Here is a 17,222-nt window from a genome sequence, read left to right as displayed (position 1 = left end):
TCCCTGAAATGGGGATTCTGTTGTTTTCTACCACTAAAATTAAGGTCAGTTTTCTCCTAAAGCTATATATTTAAAAAAATAAACTCTTGTCTTTAAAAAAGATGTTTTCATATTATGTGTATAGGTGTTTTGCCTGAATGTATGTGTGGGCCCAAGTAGGTCGGAAGGTGACACTGGATCCTGGGAACCAGAGTTACACGTGGTCGTGAGCTGCCACATGAGTAAGTGCTGGGAACAAACACTGGCCTCTGAAGAGCATCAGTTTTCTTAACCCTGACTCCATAACACTGATGTATGGTTTTCCTCACCCATCTCCAGTGCCTCTTAAGTCTCCATTGCTGGCTTCTCTATGTACCTGTTTCTTCAGTCTCCACCTCATACCCATGATCTCTCAATGCAGGCATCAGCTGCTGTGCTTAGCCCACTCCGCCACTGTACTGTGTTTCTTCTCAACCGAGCCCCCCCCCCCTCAATGGACCCTTTATGTGCTGGGCTATGCCACCCTCAGCACGGCTGTCAAGTATGAGTCTCACTGTTTCATGTCCATTCCCCCTACACATCTTATGTGCTAGTGAACCACTGCTAGTTACTAGGTCTCCTCTCTTGCTTGGACACTGACATAATCTCTAATTTAGTCCCTCAATTCACTTTCTGTACTTACAACATGAGTTTCTAAAATAAAACCTGCAATCAATCTAAAAGTTAAAAATATCCAGTGTCTTGTAAAAGAAGGCAAGCCCACCACATGAGTTTTGACAACGTCTTTTAGCCTGCCGAAGCTCTCCTCGGTCACTCAGTTTCTCCTATGTAGTATTTCCCACATTAGCCACAACTGCCAGTGAGTAACAGAAGAGACAGAAAACAACATCCCTGATTTTTTTTCTTTTCTGTTTTTGAGACAGGAGTTCGCTCTGTAGCCCAAGCTGGCCTAGAACACACTGTTGTCCAAGCCACGGGCCTAAAACTGTAGCAATCCTCCTGCCTTTGGCTCAGCAGTGCTGGGGTTATAGGTGTAAGCCAGTGGATGGCCCAACTTTCATTATTATATAAATTCCCAGGCTAGAATAATCATGGGAGGGAAAAAGAGAGGTGGACCAGTTACCATGGTATTTTTTTGCAATCATGAGGACCAGAGTTCAGTCCTCAGTCTCATATAAGAATAAAAACTGGTGGAGTGGTGAGAGCCTGTGATCCCAGAGCTGGGGAGACAGGAGGACGACCCTGGGGCCTGCTGGCCAGCCAATCTGGCTGAGTCTGTGAACGCAGCTTTCTCAGAGATCCTGTCTCAAAGCAAAGATGGAGAGAGGCTGATGCTGATTTCTGGCCTCCCCACACTTGTACATGGACACTTACAGCCCACACTTGTACATGGACACTTACAGCCCACACGCACGCAGGCACACACAAACAGAAACTACTATAGTTATTTAATTAAAATATTGACTTATAAATTCCATGAGCACATTAACGTAATTATGTAAAACTTGTCTTTACATACAAAAGTAGCACTTCCATTCTCTTAGAGTCATTACTATCTGACAAAATCAATGGTTTGGAGTACTAGATCTATGAATTCAGCAAGAAAACTGGCTGGGAACATGACATTTTATCAACACCATTTGCTCCACTCCTAAAACATCTAATTGTTTCAGGTTTAGAACAACGACATCCATCCAACAGCAGTTAATCATTAATATTAAAATTATAGGCACTAATTCGGAAATAAAGGAGCACCTTGTCAAACATAACCTTCAAGTCCATTTAAATGGCTAAATCACAGGAAAGCATTGTATTCACTTCTATAGTAGCTTGATTTTTATCTCAGTGGACACCTAACCATTTAGGTTATAATCATTCTTTCCCCCCTTCTTTTTAAAAAAGTCTTTTTCTGCATATGAGTACCTCTGCACACTATGTGTATGCAGTGCCTCTGGAGACCAGAAGAGGGCCTGGGGCTGCCGCTAGTTGTCAGCTGCAGCCACACAGACGCTAAGACCTGGAGCCAGGTCCTCTGGAAGAGTAGCCGCGGCTCAGAATCATGGAGCCTCTCTCCAGCCTTCATTTTGGTTATTTAGCATATAGTGAATAAGGACATGGAAAATAAAGCACACGGGATACCACAGACCACCTCACAGGCAAGGGATTTTTATAGCAAAATTGTTTGCTGTGTGCTTTAATTTCTCTCTTCTTCCCTCCTGAGACAGGGACACTAGTGGACTGTAGCATGGCCAAAAGGGCCTTAATCATGACAGGGGATAGTTTTGATCACCTTGAATGACAACAACAAGTCCTAGTAAAGGTTAACGAGTGCGGTGTTGCAGAAGTCAAACGTCACACAATTTAGACACAGGAACTGGAAACCAACACGACTTTTCCCTTAACAGCCCTCTCGTCAGAGCTGCATGATGCCTAGATCAGTGCTCACTTCTGCTGGGCTGAGCGCCATGTCCTGCACTGCCTGCTGTCTCCCAGGCACGCCCGCCTGCCCGCCCGCCGCCCTCACCTGTCTGTGCTCTTCGTACTCCAGCTTACTCAGCAGCAGCGCCTTCTCGAGGTCGGCTTCAAACATTTCAGAGGTCAGCTAAAAAGATTGTTTCACAATAAACATCCATTTACACTACACTTTCAAAATAAGCATGATCTATGAGAATACACACAGCAAAGGAAAATGGATGTACTTTAAACGAACATTTATCAGTTTTCCTAAGTTATTTAACCATGCTATCCTAGCAACCTTGTGCTGTACACAAGCATCAACTCCTGTTTTTGAAATTTCTATTTCCCCATTCATTGTTAATTTGGGTACATACCCACGTCTACATATGCTATAGATATCTCATATTTTTCTCCCCAAAATCCCTTCACACTGTGAATAAAATATTCTGACATCCTTAATTCAACAGGACAGGTAAGCATCCCAATCAGACACGGTGCCACACCAGCAGCCACGTGGACGGCCCAGCAACAGCAGGCAGGGAAGGTCAGCCAGGCCTTCTCCACTCTCCCAGGCGCTGTCTTCGGATATGCAGGAAGGAAGGACACCCGCCTGACAGCTATCCCGAGATGTGGTGTCTGCTAGCTCCCGCCTTGGACTGTCCCAGAACTTGCTAGTTTCCATCTTTTATGGCTTAAGTTTTCAGGTTTTAGTTACTCCTCAATACATTTTTGTCCAAGTTACTAAGAATTGTTATGTTGTTCAATGTTTTAAAATATACAGACTAAAATAGTAACCAATGTCAAAAGGAATGGGTAAAGGCTGTCTTAAAAATTAGAAAACTAAGTATCAAACTCTACAAATTAAACTTTTCTAAGTGAAATCACCCCTTAGAAAGCATCTCACTTGATCCTTCGCCAAGACAAAAACAGTAAAACAAGCTAGCTTTACACAGAAAAACACTAACGGAAATGCAATGAGAATAAGACTGGTAAGGAAAGTGCATGCAGGAATCTGAGGAGGCCCACAATAAACTGCAATCCTACAATGATCCCGGGGGACTGAGGAGTTATGCAATTCCAATTAACTATTAGCAGGAAACAGCACCTTACAGCTTAATCCTAGGGGCCTGGAGAGCTGGCTCAGTGGTTATGAGCACTGGCTGCTCTTGCAGAGGACCCATTCCCAGCACCCACATGGTGGCTCATTCCAGTTCCAGAGGCTCCAGTACCCTCTTCTGGCTTTTGTAAGTACACAGGTGATATACTTACACACATGCAGGCAAAATCTCCATAGTAACCCCCCAATCATTATATAGGTAATAAAAAATAATAGTGGGGCTGGAAATTTAGCTCAGTGGTAGAGCGCTTGCCTAACAAGCACAAGGCCCTGGGTTCGGTCCTCAGCTCCAAAAGAGAAAAAAATAATAAACTAAAAATAAGATATATATATATATATATATATATATATATATATGCCACATTAAAAAAGTATAAAACTGAGTACAAAATGTTTGCTCATAAGTTAAAATATAATAATGATCTTTTTAAAAAACATTTATTTATTATCTATGAGTACACTGTTGCTGTCTTTCTTCAGACACACCAGAAGAGGGCATCAGACCCCATTACAGATGACTGTGAGCCACCATGTGGTTGCTGGGATTTGATCTCAGGACCTCTGGAAGAGCAGTCAGTGCTCGTAACCACTGAGCCACCTCTCCAGCTCAATGGTGATCTTTTTAAAAGTATTTGTCCTGAACAAAGCTGGTTAATTTGCCACTATAATCCTATTTTTAACATTTAATTGTGGGAAGAAAATTTGTGATTTCTTCTAATATCATACATACATTTGGACTGAGGTTTCAAAAAGTCAGACTGCAGGACAGATTAGGAAGCCTTGCAAGATACTGATTTTCCAGTAACTCACTGAATTTAATTTGTAGTGCAGATCATTCTGATAAAACAATAAAAAAGTGTGTGTGTGTGTGTGTGTGTGTGTGTGTGTGTGTGTGTGTGTGTGTGTGTGTTGTTTTGGTCTGTGCTTTTAAGAGAGAAGCTCTTATTATGCTGTCCTGAGCTCATTACATAGACCCGGTAGATCACAAATTCATAGATCCGATGAATTTTACTTAGAAATGAAATTTGAAGTGCAGAAAACAAAAGCCGACCGATCAACCAAACAACAACAACCCCATGGCTTTCCCAGGACCCTGAGTCTAGCTGTAAGTTTAGTCTGCCTGCCCGCCCGCCCGCCCGCCTGCGGAGCCGACAACTGGCCTACAGTGCGGTGAGCAAGCAGAGGTGAAGAGTAAGAGCATCGCACGCAACTCCAACCACCCTCACATGTGCTTGTTACTAAGATAAACTAGTGTACAAGTAAACAAAAGGAATGAAACCTAAAATCTCAAAACAAAGAAGAACCTTAATTGGGATATACCAATTCTTTGAAAATAAATTTTATGTTGCTATTTAAAGGACAGAAATAATTTTGATAGGTAGAAAAAGGAATAGAATTCTGGATACAATGCTGACATACAATGCTCACGATAGTTCACGAAGTGCCCTATCTCATGGAATACTAAAGACCCCCTGATACACGGTGCAAGACTGGAATATTTCCTTCTAAGCACAAGTTCTAAGGTTCCGGGTCTTTCAACAACATACCTAGTAAATTCCTCAAGGTCCTGAACTATGTGATCTGTTTTCTTTCAGAACCACCTGATCACCCTGACAGCAAATATGGGAAAGAAAGGTAATCGGAGGCTGTGTTCAAGTTTACACACTGCTTTCGGTATAAATCTGACTCATTTTCCTATGTTAGTTTCCCTCTGGCTACTGGGAGAAATTCTCCTTGGTGAAGACAATGGTAAATCCTATCACTATCCAATGGCATGTCACCAGCGGGAAATGTCAACAGCATTAATGTGTGGCTCCTGAGTAATAACTGGTACTCACAATACTAAGTCTTGGACAGTGCAAGAGCCTAAAGAAAAGGCACTGAACACGGTTTATCTGAAGCGTGTGCTCAAGCACTGTTGGCCTCCATGAGTTTGCTTTATTGGTTCCCAGCTAGGCTGAACTCAAGCTTCCTGCCTCAGTTTCCCAGGAGGTTAGATGCTTGGATTACATAGGTGTACCACCACACCTAGCTTTGTCTACTTCCCTTAAAATGGTAACACAGAATGACGGGAAATCCAATAAATGGACCAAATACTGTCTGAAAATAATGCCTATTTCCTACAGATCAAATTATAGTTCAGTAAATATGAAAATAACATTCACTTCCTACGAGTGTGTGCACACACATGCACACTCATTCTCACACACACTCTGTGCCTTCCTTCCTTCCCTCCCTCGTGTGTACTCTCTTAAAGAGATACAGACTAAATACCACTAACTAGGTCAGCAGAGCCAACATGCCGTCAGCAGTTTCAGACAAAGTTACAAAGAAGTTTTACTTCAAAGTCACTGTTTAAGCAAAACTGTTACTAGATATTTTTAATAAGAGATTTGTAGTCCTATAAATCCGTTTTAAAAAATTTGAACAAGTACTTTTCAACCCTCTCTTCAGCCCTTCAAAAGTTGAAATAAGTATATTTCTCTATGTTCCTAACACTTTCCCTTACAAACAGTGGATGAACTAAAAACAGATGACCAGGGCTAGGGTAGGTCAGGATGCTTAGCTAGCGTGCTGAGGCCCGGGTTGATTACCTACTGCGCCCACAGGCCACGCCCCATCAGAGCCCCCAGCACTGTGGGGGAGAGCTCGGCTGTGCTGCCATCTTACCAGGCCGTCGGCCCAGAACAGCAAGGGAGGGCGCGCACTCAGCTGTACCTGCTCATCTCTCTGTCTCCATTCTTGCCAGTTTTCTTCCCGTGATTCCTTCTGCACTGGGTTTGGCAATGAAATCTCATGTTGAACATTGCAAACAGAATGGGAGGATTTCTGGGGAATTTTCTTGAAAGCAAGATTCCTGAGCTAAGAAATAAGCACAAAATATATTACATTCCGCACATCAATACTAGTGGTTTTAATTTTAAAATATTTCTAGTCCATTCCTTACATTAACTTATACAATGGAAAGTTATTTGTGGACTTATCTCTATTTTTAAATTTATTAATTTGTTTACCACACAAAGTCTCACTATCCTGTCCAGGCTTGCTCAAGCAACCCTGCCAGCTTAGTCTCCTGAGAAGCTGGGGCTACAGGTACGGGCTGCCCCCCTTTAAGATGTCTCTGTCTTAATTTAATAGCATGAACACACGAGCTGCTCCATCAGGAAAAATGTCTGAGTGTTGGCTGCGTGTGGGTTCAGGTAGGTGAATGTCACCAGGAAGCCGTGTCCTGTGCCTGGCACGGTGTCTGCACAGTGAGGCTGATGGCGTGTGCTCCCTGCCCCAGGACACAGACAGCCATGGCTACCTCGTTTGCTTCACTCTGCTGCTGCTCCTTCTTTTTCCTCCTCTTCTCCCTTTTTTTCTCATTGGCGGTTGATTTGTTCCCCAGAGTCTGAGACTTCCCATTGTTCCGCCCTTTGCCTTTCCCAGGCTCAGAATCAGAGCCACTGCCGCTGTCCACTTGCAGCAGGGCAAAGCGGGAGGCAGTTGTGAGCACAGAGCTGAGGACTGCTGAGGCCATGGCTCAGAACAGGGGCTTAAACGCTTATGTCAACAGTAACTCCTGTGGGCAGGGGGAAGGAGGGGAGAGAGGGAGAGGGAAAGAGAGAGGGGGAGGAGGAGGGGGTGGAAGGGGGAGAAAACATTGAAGAAAATTACTCTAGTTTCTCCAACTGCCATACATGTAAAATACATTTATCCTAACATCACATTTGGTAATATTTGGGTTTGCACCCACAATCCCATTGTCATTAACATATTTTAACTAAACTAAACAACATAAAGTTATTCAGAAGAATATGTGGGTTTATTGATTTCACAGAACTATAATCAATACACAATGCTCATTTCCACATCTGGTTTTAGAAGTCCTTAACTTTTCTGTAAACGCTTTTGTGGTGTCCACACACTCGTGAACAGAGGCTACATCAGGATGCTCTACCGCAGGAGGAGGACCAGCATCTGTCATCAAAGACTGTTCCTGCAGGTGCATGCTCACCAACTTCAGGAAAACAGACAAGAGCAGAATAAAACACTCTTATATTACAATGCTGACATTGATTATAAAGACTGATGCTTATAACCAACTTTAAAGAAAGAAAGGACTTAAATTCCTTCAACCATGGAATTCATGCCTGTTACTGTCAACATTGTCAAAGCCTGTGGCTGACAAGGTCATGGACCCCAGCAGGTATGGACTACTGTGTTTTATTGAAAAGGCAGGCCAAACCACTTGATCAACGTTGCTCTTGGTCTTGGAGAGACTCGGTGGGTCAGTGTGTGTAAAGTGTGTATGGTAGCACACAGGCACTTAAGTGTCAGTAGTGACTGGTATTCTGACTGTAGTGCCTGTGTGAGTAAACGGTGATAAATACCTATTCTAAAACACCTCCTGAAGAGGACTTAGGATGTGGCACAACTATCTAACACGTGACGCCACTGTAAAATATGATCTGGAATTCAAAGCAACATTTAACGTTTGGCATGAAACAACAAAAGCTTGTGGGCAATAAGTAGGGATAGAGTCAGCAAAGCCCGGTCAGGACCTGACCAGCACACAGTACTGCAGCAAGACCCACGACGACAGCAGGGGCTGTCTGACAGAGTGGACACACAGACCCACGACGACAGCAGGGGCCGTCTGACAGAGTGGACACACAGAAGTTTTTGAACAATGAGTGAAACAACAAAAGAGAATCCAACTTCCAACTGAGAAAAGACCACAATAAACAGTCACAAGACAGAGAGCATTGGCTTGAAGGTTGGACCACCTCAGCAGCTCAATTGATAAAATGCTACAAATGTTTCAAAGGGAGGACAGAGCACAAGGGAGTATCCATGAGCAATGATGACACCTTCCTTTTTCAGGGTCAACAGTGCAAAAAAGGCCAGGATAGCGGCAGTCACTTGAAAAACAATATAATAAATTATTGTCAGGGTGTTAACTATTTAATATAGTAAATACATCAAAACAAAACACCATTGTACTCAGTCTTCCAAAGCTAGCATGACAGGGTTCATGTGGTCCCTGTTCTGTTCAAGGCCAGAATTCCTGCCAGGAAGCGATGGTGGTGTCTGTCTTTAATCTTAGTCCTCAGAGGCAGAGGCAGATGGATCTCTGTGACTTTGAGGCCAGCCTGGACTACACAGTGAATTCCAGGACAATCTCTGCCCTCATGTCTTGTTTCAATCCAGACACAGATAGTGTTGAAATGTTTATACCAAGAATTCCTGTCTCAGGTTTGTGTAAACAGCCTTTACCCTTTTACCCTTTATTCTCTGCCTTGTCAATAAATGCTGATCGGGGCAGGATGTCTGCCAACCAGAGGAAGGGAGAAGGAAGAAAGGGAGATTCAGATCAGTCCAAGGAGGATGGAGGATCTGAAGCCATAAGGAAGGGGTCTGGAGAGAGGTCATGGAAGCACACCTGAAGCCCACAGAGCCAGAGCAATAGCAATGTGCAAGGATCCTGGGCTGGGCTGGGCGGAAGTCAGATTAGCAGGAAAGTAAAGGTTGATCATTTGACTGCTCAGCTACTGAGGTACAGTTTTAAATACATAGTTACTCTGTGTGGTTATTGGGGACTGGCATAAAGCAAAGAAATACAGCTGCTGGATTAATTCACTGCTACATTTATATTAAAGTTAGTTCATTTACAGATGGCACCCAACTGAAAGGCATGTCATTCACTCTTAAAATTCATATTCATGTCTTAAAGCAAAAAGTTCTGGAGGGAAAGTGCAAACTGACAAAGACAGTTTAGCACGGGCCATTTCTCTGAGACTTTCCCCAAGGCCCAGCTGAGCCTGCCACTTGGCAAGGGGCAGGGATCTGGTAAAGAACTTAGGCCTGAGAAAGCCCAGGCAATTGGATCCAATCTGAGGCCGGAGCCAAAAAGCCCAGGAAATTTCAAAGGACCAGCCCCTGGCCACTGAAGGAGGAAGTCTCTGTCATACACAGAGGAAAGGTTACTCAGCAGCTCTGTAGCCTGGGGCATGGAAGCCTTGGGAAGCCGACTGAGCTGCTCTCTCTCAGGCTAAAAGTCCACCAAAGGGGCTCCCCCTGGTCAGCTGCTGCTGACCTAAGAAGCCAATACTTCAACCTTACAACTTCAGAGTGTGAGGAACTGGGATGAGGCAGAAACATGCCTCTTCTCTGTGAGCTGACAGTACAAGGGAGGCGGGACTGCTGCTAGCACGGAAGCAGAAGCCAAGTTCAGACAAAGAACAGACCCCCAGTCAGGAAAAATTGTTTAAAAATCATACTTTTGTGCTAAAAACAGAAGGAACTAAATACAAAATATCATAGTTAGATATACACACATTGAAATTGGTGATTTTAAAGAAATAAAAGATTAAGATGAAAAGCACAATCAAGACCTTCTGTGCTCTGTATAATACTATTGTAAGTGGTTCAAGGGAGATGAAGAAATCGGGATGACCAAACAGGACAGGTAACATGATTTGCTGATCCCTCTACATGGGATGGGAATAACCGTAAAACTGGCTGAGACATAAAAATGTCTAGCCAGAACGTCAGCTATACAGAGCCAATGGATCTTGTTGGCTACAAAATCCTCAAAATTCATCATGCCATCCTTTCATACGGCATGAATGAAATTTATATTGCAGTTTGGTTATATGATCAAACTAACTTCTAAAGGAAGAGAGTTGTCTCTGACCTGCTCAACAAGGAACAAAAAAATCATCTTTAACTGACCTGTGCATAATACACATTCTATATATTATGTTAATATAGAAATATACATTACTTCTAAAAGCTTTGTTTGCAGGGAAAAAAAACCCCAACCAAGAATATAGCCCTGATGCCCTCATCCTCGAGGGTGCTGAGATACTGAGAGCTGCTGTTCCAGCTCCCTGCCCTGATCCTACACCTCGACTGCATCAAAACTCTTTCCTCTAAAGACTTGCTTCTGGGACAACTTCAGAACAGCTAGCCTGCTTTGTCCAGCCTTTCAGACTATTCCAGTCGGAACTTCATTTAAAACCTGCACATTCTCAGCATACAGAGACTGGGCAACAAATGCTAGCTTTCTTTGGACTAACAATTTTTTCTAATTTCCTTGGGCTCCCAAAAAGGAATTCTTTGTCCCAATTCAGCAGAAAGAAATTATCAGGGATTTCTATCTTTCATTTCCTCTTCTCTATCTTTTCTTCCTTAAAGGGTAGGAGGTTGAAAAGAAAAAGGGGGATATAAAAATATTATGAGACATTAGACAAGTAGGGGTGGGTTACTGAATCTACTCTTAGACCAAAACATATGTTATAGGGGTTGGGGATTTAGTTCATAGTAGAGCTTGCCTAGCAAGCTAAAGGCCCTGGGTTCGGGTCCCCAGTCAAAAAAAAAAAAAAAAAAAAAAAAAAAAAAATATATATATATATATATATATAAATATATATGTTATAGCCATAATCTAACTCCTGGTCATATTAGATACTAGTTTAGTTAATTACAATGAAATGTTTTAAGGTTATTCAGATAGTAAATAGCTAAGAATAAACAATGTCTGATGATTTAGATATATATTATAGTTGGTCTTCAAAACCCTCAGAGATCAAGAGAAAATGGCATTTAAAATTATTTTATTACTAAAAGACCTTGTGACTATGAGACAGGTCCGTTCCCGACAGTCCCCCCATTTCATTTCAAAAATGATGAGCATCCTAACCTTCACGTGGAATTGCTCCACTTGTGGCAAGTGAGCCACTGGGTAAAGAAAATGCCCGTGCTTCATCTACAGACGAGTGTGTCCAGAAAGGACAAACGGATGCAGGGAAGCCAACTGCATGCTCTGCCAAGACAGGGTGTAAGTCCTTTGTAATTCCTGCTTCACAAAAGTCTGTCAGGTACACTGGCCAGAAGGCTGAAGATGGACACTCCAGTGTCACAGAGGCAGGCAACATTGGGTCTGTCCAGGCAGTCAGCGGTCTCTGTCATTTCTATAATCTTTGGAAGCTGCGTCCTGGCACTGCCTACATACTTAGGAAATATTCATTCCTTCTCAGGTCTCTGATGGAGTTGAAGGCTAAATAGTCATAGCCGTACTATTTACCTAAGTGGTTTCGGATGGAAGATGATGTTCCAGGTCTACAAGATGTTTTTAGGACAGTAATACAAGATAGAAAGTGATCTAGATGGCAAAACTCTGAACTCGCCAGGTAGGATGGTAGAATACTTTATCTAAGTTGCCAAAAATAAGTGGACTGGACATAATGGATGCAACTCTTATCTTCTGTGTTAGTTGTTATTAAAAGAGCTTTTTATTAGACAAAGAGGGGAATGTAGGCATCGTGTTTTTGTACACTGTGTAAAGTTTACCCTGTGTTATTTAAATGCTGACTTCTCTGCCCTCACATCTCATTCAATCTAGACAAGGCACTGAAATGCTTATACCAAGAATTCCTGTCTCAGGTTTGTGTAAACAGCCTTTACCCTTTTACCCTTTATTCTCTGCCTTGTCAATAAATGCTGATCACCCAATGGCTGCACAGAATAGACAACAGGGTAGTATGTCTGCCAACCACAGGAAGGAGAGAAGGAAGAAAGGGAGATTCAGATCAGTCCAAGGAGGATGGAGGATCAGAAGCCATAAGGAAGGGGTCTGGAGAGAGGTCATGGAAGCACACCTGAAGCCCACAGAGCCAGAGCAATAGCAATGTGCAAGGATCCTGGGCTGGGCTGGGCTGGGCTGGGCTGGGAAGAAGTCAGATTAGCAGGAAAGTAAAGGTTGATCATTTGACTGCTCAGCTACTGAGGTACAGTTTTAAATACATATTGTTACTCTGTGTGGTTACTGGGGACTGGCATAAAGCAAAGAAATACAGCTGCTGGATTAATTCACTGCTACATTTATATTAAAAATAATTAATTTACATTCTATAGTGATTCCTCATGCTTTCTCTGTTCTTTGAGAAAACAGACGGCTCAAAGTGTCCTGAGCACTGGGACTTGTTAACTTGTTCCTGGCTTGGATCTATGTTGTTCCTGGGGTCTGGAATGTCTGTGTCCTCCACTTAAAACTTCTCCATTCTTCAAATTTAGCCCCATTGCAAGTCAACTCTGACCCGCCCTCTCATTAACTACTGGCTCTCTTTAATATTCCTACACTTACATTTACTTCTTCAATGGACTCCTTACAATAGCTGTCACTGTATCTAGCTCCCTTCTGTCCTGATTTTAAAATGGTCTCTTCTTTGTGTTCCAAAAAATTATCAAGGACTTGGTACAGTCATTACCAGATAAACTTATCAGCCAGTTGTAATGGGCACATCTGCAGTCTCCATACTGGAAGGGCTAAGGCAGGAAGGTCATAGGTTCAAGGCTAGCTTGAGTTACACAGAAAACTGTCTCAGCAAAAAAAGAATAACATTAAATAAGTTAATAGTGATCTCAAGCTTACTGGTTGGGGCCTAATGACATTCTCCAAGTACACAGTGCTATACCCAAGTGTGCACTGGAATCTGTGCTCGGAACTAGAACAACGAGGGTGCAGAGAGCACAAACAGTCAGCTCAAAACTGTGTCACTGGGTTGGGGATTTAGCTCAGTGGTAGAGCGCTTGCCTAGAAAGCGCAAGGCCCTGGGTTCGGTCCCCAGCTCCGAAAAAAGAAAAAAGAAAAAAAAAAAAACTGTGTCACTAACAGCACCATCACAGCAAAGCATTCCCACAACTCATTTGTTTTTCTAGGAATCTTGTTTTCATAGGAAGCTTTGGATTTTGTGCTCATTTTTAAAAGGTGAGGGTGTGAGAAAAACTGTTGCTAGTAAGGAGCAGGCTAAGCTACACCTAGCAAGATTTATAAATGCTTTGTCTTCTTGAGGCCTTGGTCTCCATGAAGGGCCATAGCCATCATGAGCACCTTCTTCTATGACATCACTAGAGTTGGGAAAGACTTAGTCCGGGGGAACTCAAGTACCTGATTTTTACTCAATAACAATGTTAGCCCTTTAAAAATGAACAGTAGTATGGGTTGGGGGTTTAGCTCAGTGGTAGAGCGCTTGCCTAGGAAGTGCAAGGCCCTGGGTTTGGTCCCCAGCTCCGAAAAAAAAAAAGAAAAAAGAACAACAACAAAAAAAGTGAACAGTAGTGACAGCCCATCAATACTATCAACCACCCAGCTTGATCAAGAAGCTGTACAATGTAAATGTCATCCGTTCATATGACCATAGGCTTTAAGAGAGAATCTCTCATTGTGTAGTCTACACTGTGTTCATATGGCCATAGGCTTTAAGAGAGGATCTCTCACTGTGTAGCCTACACTGTGTTCATATGACCATAGGCTTTAAGAGAGGATCTCTCTCACTGTGTAGTCCACACTGTGTTCATATGGCCATAGGCTTTAAGAGAGGATCTCTCACTGTGTAGCCTACACTGTGTTCATATGGCCATAGGCTTTAAGAGAGGATCTCTCACTGTGTAGCCTACACTGTGTTCATATGGCCATAGGCTTTAAGAGAGGATCTCTCTCACTGTGTAGCCTACACTGTGTTCATATGGCCATAGGCTTTAAGAGAGGATCTCTCTCACTGTGTAGTCCACACTGTGTTCATATGGCCATAGGCTTTAAGAGAGGATCTCTCTCACTGTGTAGCCTACACCGGGATCTAACTCAATCCTCCAGTCAATCCTCCAGACTCGCAATCCTGCCCCAGACTCACGAGTCCTGGGAATACAAACATACATCACTATGTACAGCTAGAGAGGCCTTGGTGAAATCTAACAGATCAAACACAACAGACTGATGACTTAAGACTGCAAAAAGTCCTGGGTTTGGTCCCAGGCACTGCCCCCACAAACGACAAAATGAAAGTCAAAGCAAATGGCTAGGTCTCCCCTAATCTCTGTGACTGTCATTTTGACTGCTTAGAACTTAAGGTTACGGGGATCGAGGACCAACGGCATTCTGAAACTTTTGCTTCCAACACACCTATCACAAATGACATAAACCTTAAAGGTATAGGCCCCCGCCCCCACACACATTGGTTAAGTACAGCCTTCCTTCTCTAATCTGCAGCTCTCAACTTCTGTGGGTTGGGAGTTCTTTAAAAAAAAAAAAAAAAAGCAAACTGTAGACGCATGCTAAGGAACTCAGTCGTGAAGTGCAAAGGTGATTTTTCACTTGCACACAACATCCCTCCGATCCACGTGTAGGTTCTTGCTCTACAGTGGTTGCTAGAAGCCCCTAGGTTAGTGTATTTTGATCTTCAATGAAAATCTCATTAAAGAAGCTTAGACTAACCAATTTTAGTGGCATAAACTAGTGCGGGGAAACCCTAGGTTTTCCAGGAAGATTCTCAATATACTATCGAGACTACAGTTTAACTTCGCGCCGGTTCTAGGCGCAAGCACCTTCACAGAGACAGGGCTGCAGAACAATGCGTTTTCGGGCGTCTCTCTGCCTTTCGCTAGACCTCTGTCCACCAACAGCAACTGAGAAATGTGAGCCGGGCAGACAATGGGATAAACTTTTGCCCCGGCTGCCGTGTTTACGAACACCCCACGGCTGGCACCCCACCGCCGCCCCGCGAAGCTGTAGGAAGGCTCGACCGCAGAGGCTCGACCTGCGCGGCTACCCCCGGCTGCCGGGAGGGAGGGCGAGCGGCGTGCAGCCCTCCCTCACTCCTCCTTGGGGAACCGAAGCCAAATCTCACGCACGAGCGGTTCCGGGTGCTCCAAAACTTGTTCGCGAAGTACCCGGGGGAAAGAGCGCGGGGTGGGCGAGCCCCAGCTTCTGCCGAGAAGAGGCGACCAAGCCTGCGAGCGACACCGGCGTCGGGTGGGCGCCCCGGGGATTCCCGAGCGGGCGGCCGCACCTGTCACTCCCGCCGCCGCGGCGGACCAGGCCTGCGGCCCGCACTCCCCCGCAGCCTCCGCGGCCCTCCCTCCCGCCGCCCGGCCGGCTCCGCTCCCTGCTTCAGGCCGCACTCGGCCGCGTCGCCTCAGCCGCGAGCTGCGGGGCCCGCGGACTCACCGGGCCGCGCGCGGCGCGGCTGCTGCCGTCTCCCCTGCCGCTCCCGCGCTGCCCCTGGCGTTGGGCGCGGCTGCGGGCGTCCGCAGTAACGGGCCCGCGGAGGGCGGCGGCGCGCGGAGGGCGGGGCGGGGCGGACCCGCAGGCCTGGCGCCCGCCGCGGCCGGCGCGCGGGACTCCTTTCCAGAGGGTCGCAGCGCGGCGGACGCCGACGCTGAGGAGAGGTCCGCGGGTGACGGACCGCGGAGGGCCAGAACCACCTGCTGGAGGAGTCGCGCTACGGGGGCCGCGCAGGGTCCAAACGGCTCGCGTAGGCGGCGGCTCCGCGGTCCTCGGGGTCGCCGAGCCGGGAAGGTGGGAGGCCTTCCGGGAGGAGGCTTAGGCCGCCGCGGGCGCCGCACGGCGGGATCGCTGGGCTGTGGGGAGGCCCGGGGGCGGAGGCGGACCTCCAGTCGGCGAGGGAGGGCGGGGCCGCACGAGATGCAAACAGCCGGACGGCCTCAGATTCCCCGGGGAGCACGAGACCGCACGGTCCCGCCGCCCCGAGCGCCTACGGGGCCACTCTAGTTTTGCAAAGTTAAGCGGCTTACCCAAGCCTGTCGGCTGGAGCCCAGCCGTGCGGGCTGCCCGTCGCTGTCCCGTGCGAATCACCGCCGCGGGTGAGACGTGGGGGAGCAAAGCAAAGAATCACAGCAAACGCCACACCGCCCTAGGGCCCTGTGGAAAAACAGAAGGCTACTCCGGATCCGAGGACTGCGAGCATCTGTGGGGCAGCGTGAGGGAGGAGGCGTTTGGCCTGGCCTGGGAAGAGGTGGGGTTTTGCGGGGAGACCTCGGGGCCTTGGATGGAGGCCATTGGACGCTGCGTTCCACGATGAGATTGGAGGTGTTGACAACTGGAAATGAGTTCCAAGGGTAACCATGGGTGTTTAAGGCACTGTTTGGTTTTTTTAGGGTTTAGAAGTTTGGAGGAAGAAATGAAGGCTTTTTCTCTGTAACTGCTGCAGATGTTAGAGATGGGAAACTGACCGCAATAACAGGAGCTATGAAAGGGTGAGGACACACGCCTGTGAGCCCTCAACACTTGGGAAGCTGATCCGAAAGTGAGTTCAACGCCAGTGGTTACACAGAAAGATTGACCCGGGGGTCGGGGCCAAGAGGAGGGGGCAGACTGAGACAAGAGAAAGCCAGAAGAATTTTAAATGATTGAGAAGTGGTGTGGTCTACAGGATTTGACAACCTGATGAATCAGGGTTGGGAAGAGAGAAAAATCAGGTCTCCCGGCTGTAAGAGATAGAGTGAACAATGGGAAGAGGAGGAGACAGCCACTTTTTGAGGAAAGATGGCTGTTTAGATAGGAAGGGGTTGAAGGCAGCCAAACAGATGTGGCCATAAGAAGTGAAAGCTGAACAGCTGAAAGAACTGCACGTGGGCAGTCCCCTGGCGGCCGGGGAAGAGTTCAGTGGGTAGCCTGGGTTCTAGCCCTAGAATAAACGTAAAAACTTTTGTCCCAAATATTAGCAGACGGGGACAAGTGGATCCCGGTCTTGCTAGCCAGCCTCCCACTCTCCACAAAAAGATAGCACGTGAAGAACGATAACCACATCCCACTGCATGTACATGAACACGGCACATACACACACACATACACACACACACACACACGGAAATAGATTGGAAA

At 45.7% G+C, this 17,222-nt stretch overlaps 1 protein-coding gene across 1 annotated transcript in view; it reads right to left on the bottom strand.

The window, feature by feature from the left end:
• The window catches only part of Gkap1 (G kinase anchoring protein 1), a 36,967-nt gene extending 20,649 nt beyond the window's left edge, over positions 1-16,318 (bottom strand). Inside the window, exons 1-4 of the mRNA XM_032884526.1 lie at positions 16,133-16,318; positions 6,861-7,118; positions 6,272-6,415; positions 2,504-2,581 (exon numbers count right to left, since the gene is read on the bottom strand). Coding sequence (XP_032740417.1) covers positions 2,504-2,581; positions 6,272-6,415; positions 6,861-7,076 — 438 coding nt within the window. The 5' untranslated portion in view covers positions 7,077-7,118; positions 16,133-16,318. The remainder of the gene's footprint in view (positions 1-2,503; positions 2,582-6,271; positions 6,416-6,860; positions 7,119-16,132) is intronic.
• Between the last annotated feature and the right edge of the window lie 904 nt (positions 16,319-17,222).

Source organism: Rattus rattus, chromosome 14 (assembly GCF_011064425.1).
Source record: "Rattus rattus isolate New Zealand chromosome 14, Rrattus_CSIRO_v1, whole genome shotgun sequence".
NCBI lineage: Eukaryota > Metazoa > Chordata > Mammalia > Rodentia > Muridae > Rattus > Rattus rattus.
Note: the sequence above shows the minus strand (reverse complement) of the source record. Positions and strands in the feature narration are given on the sequence as shown.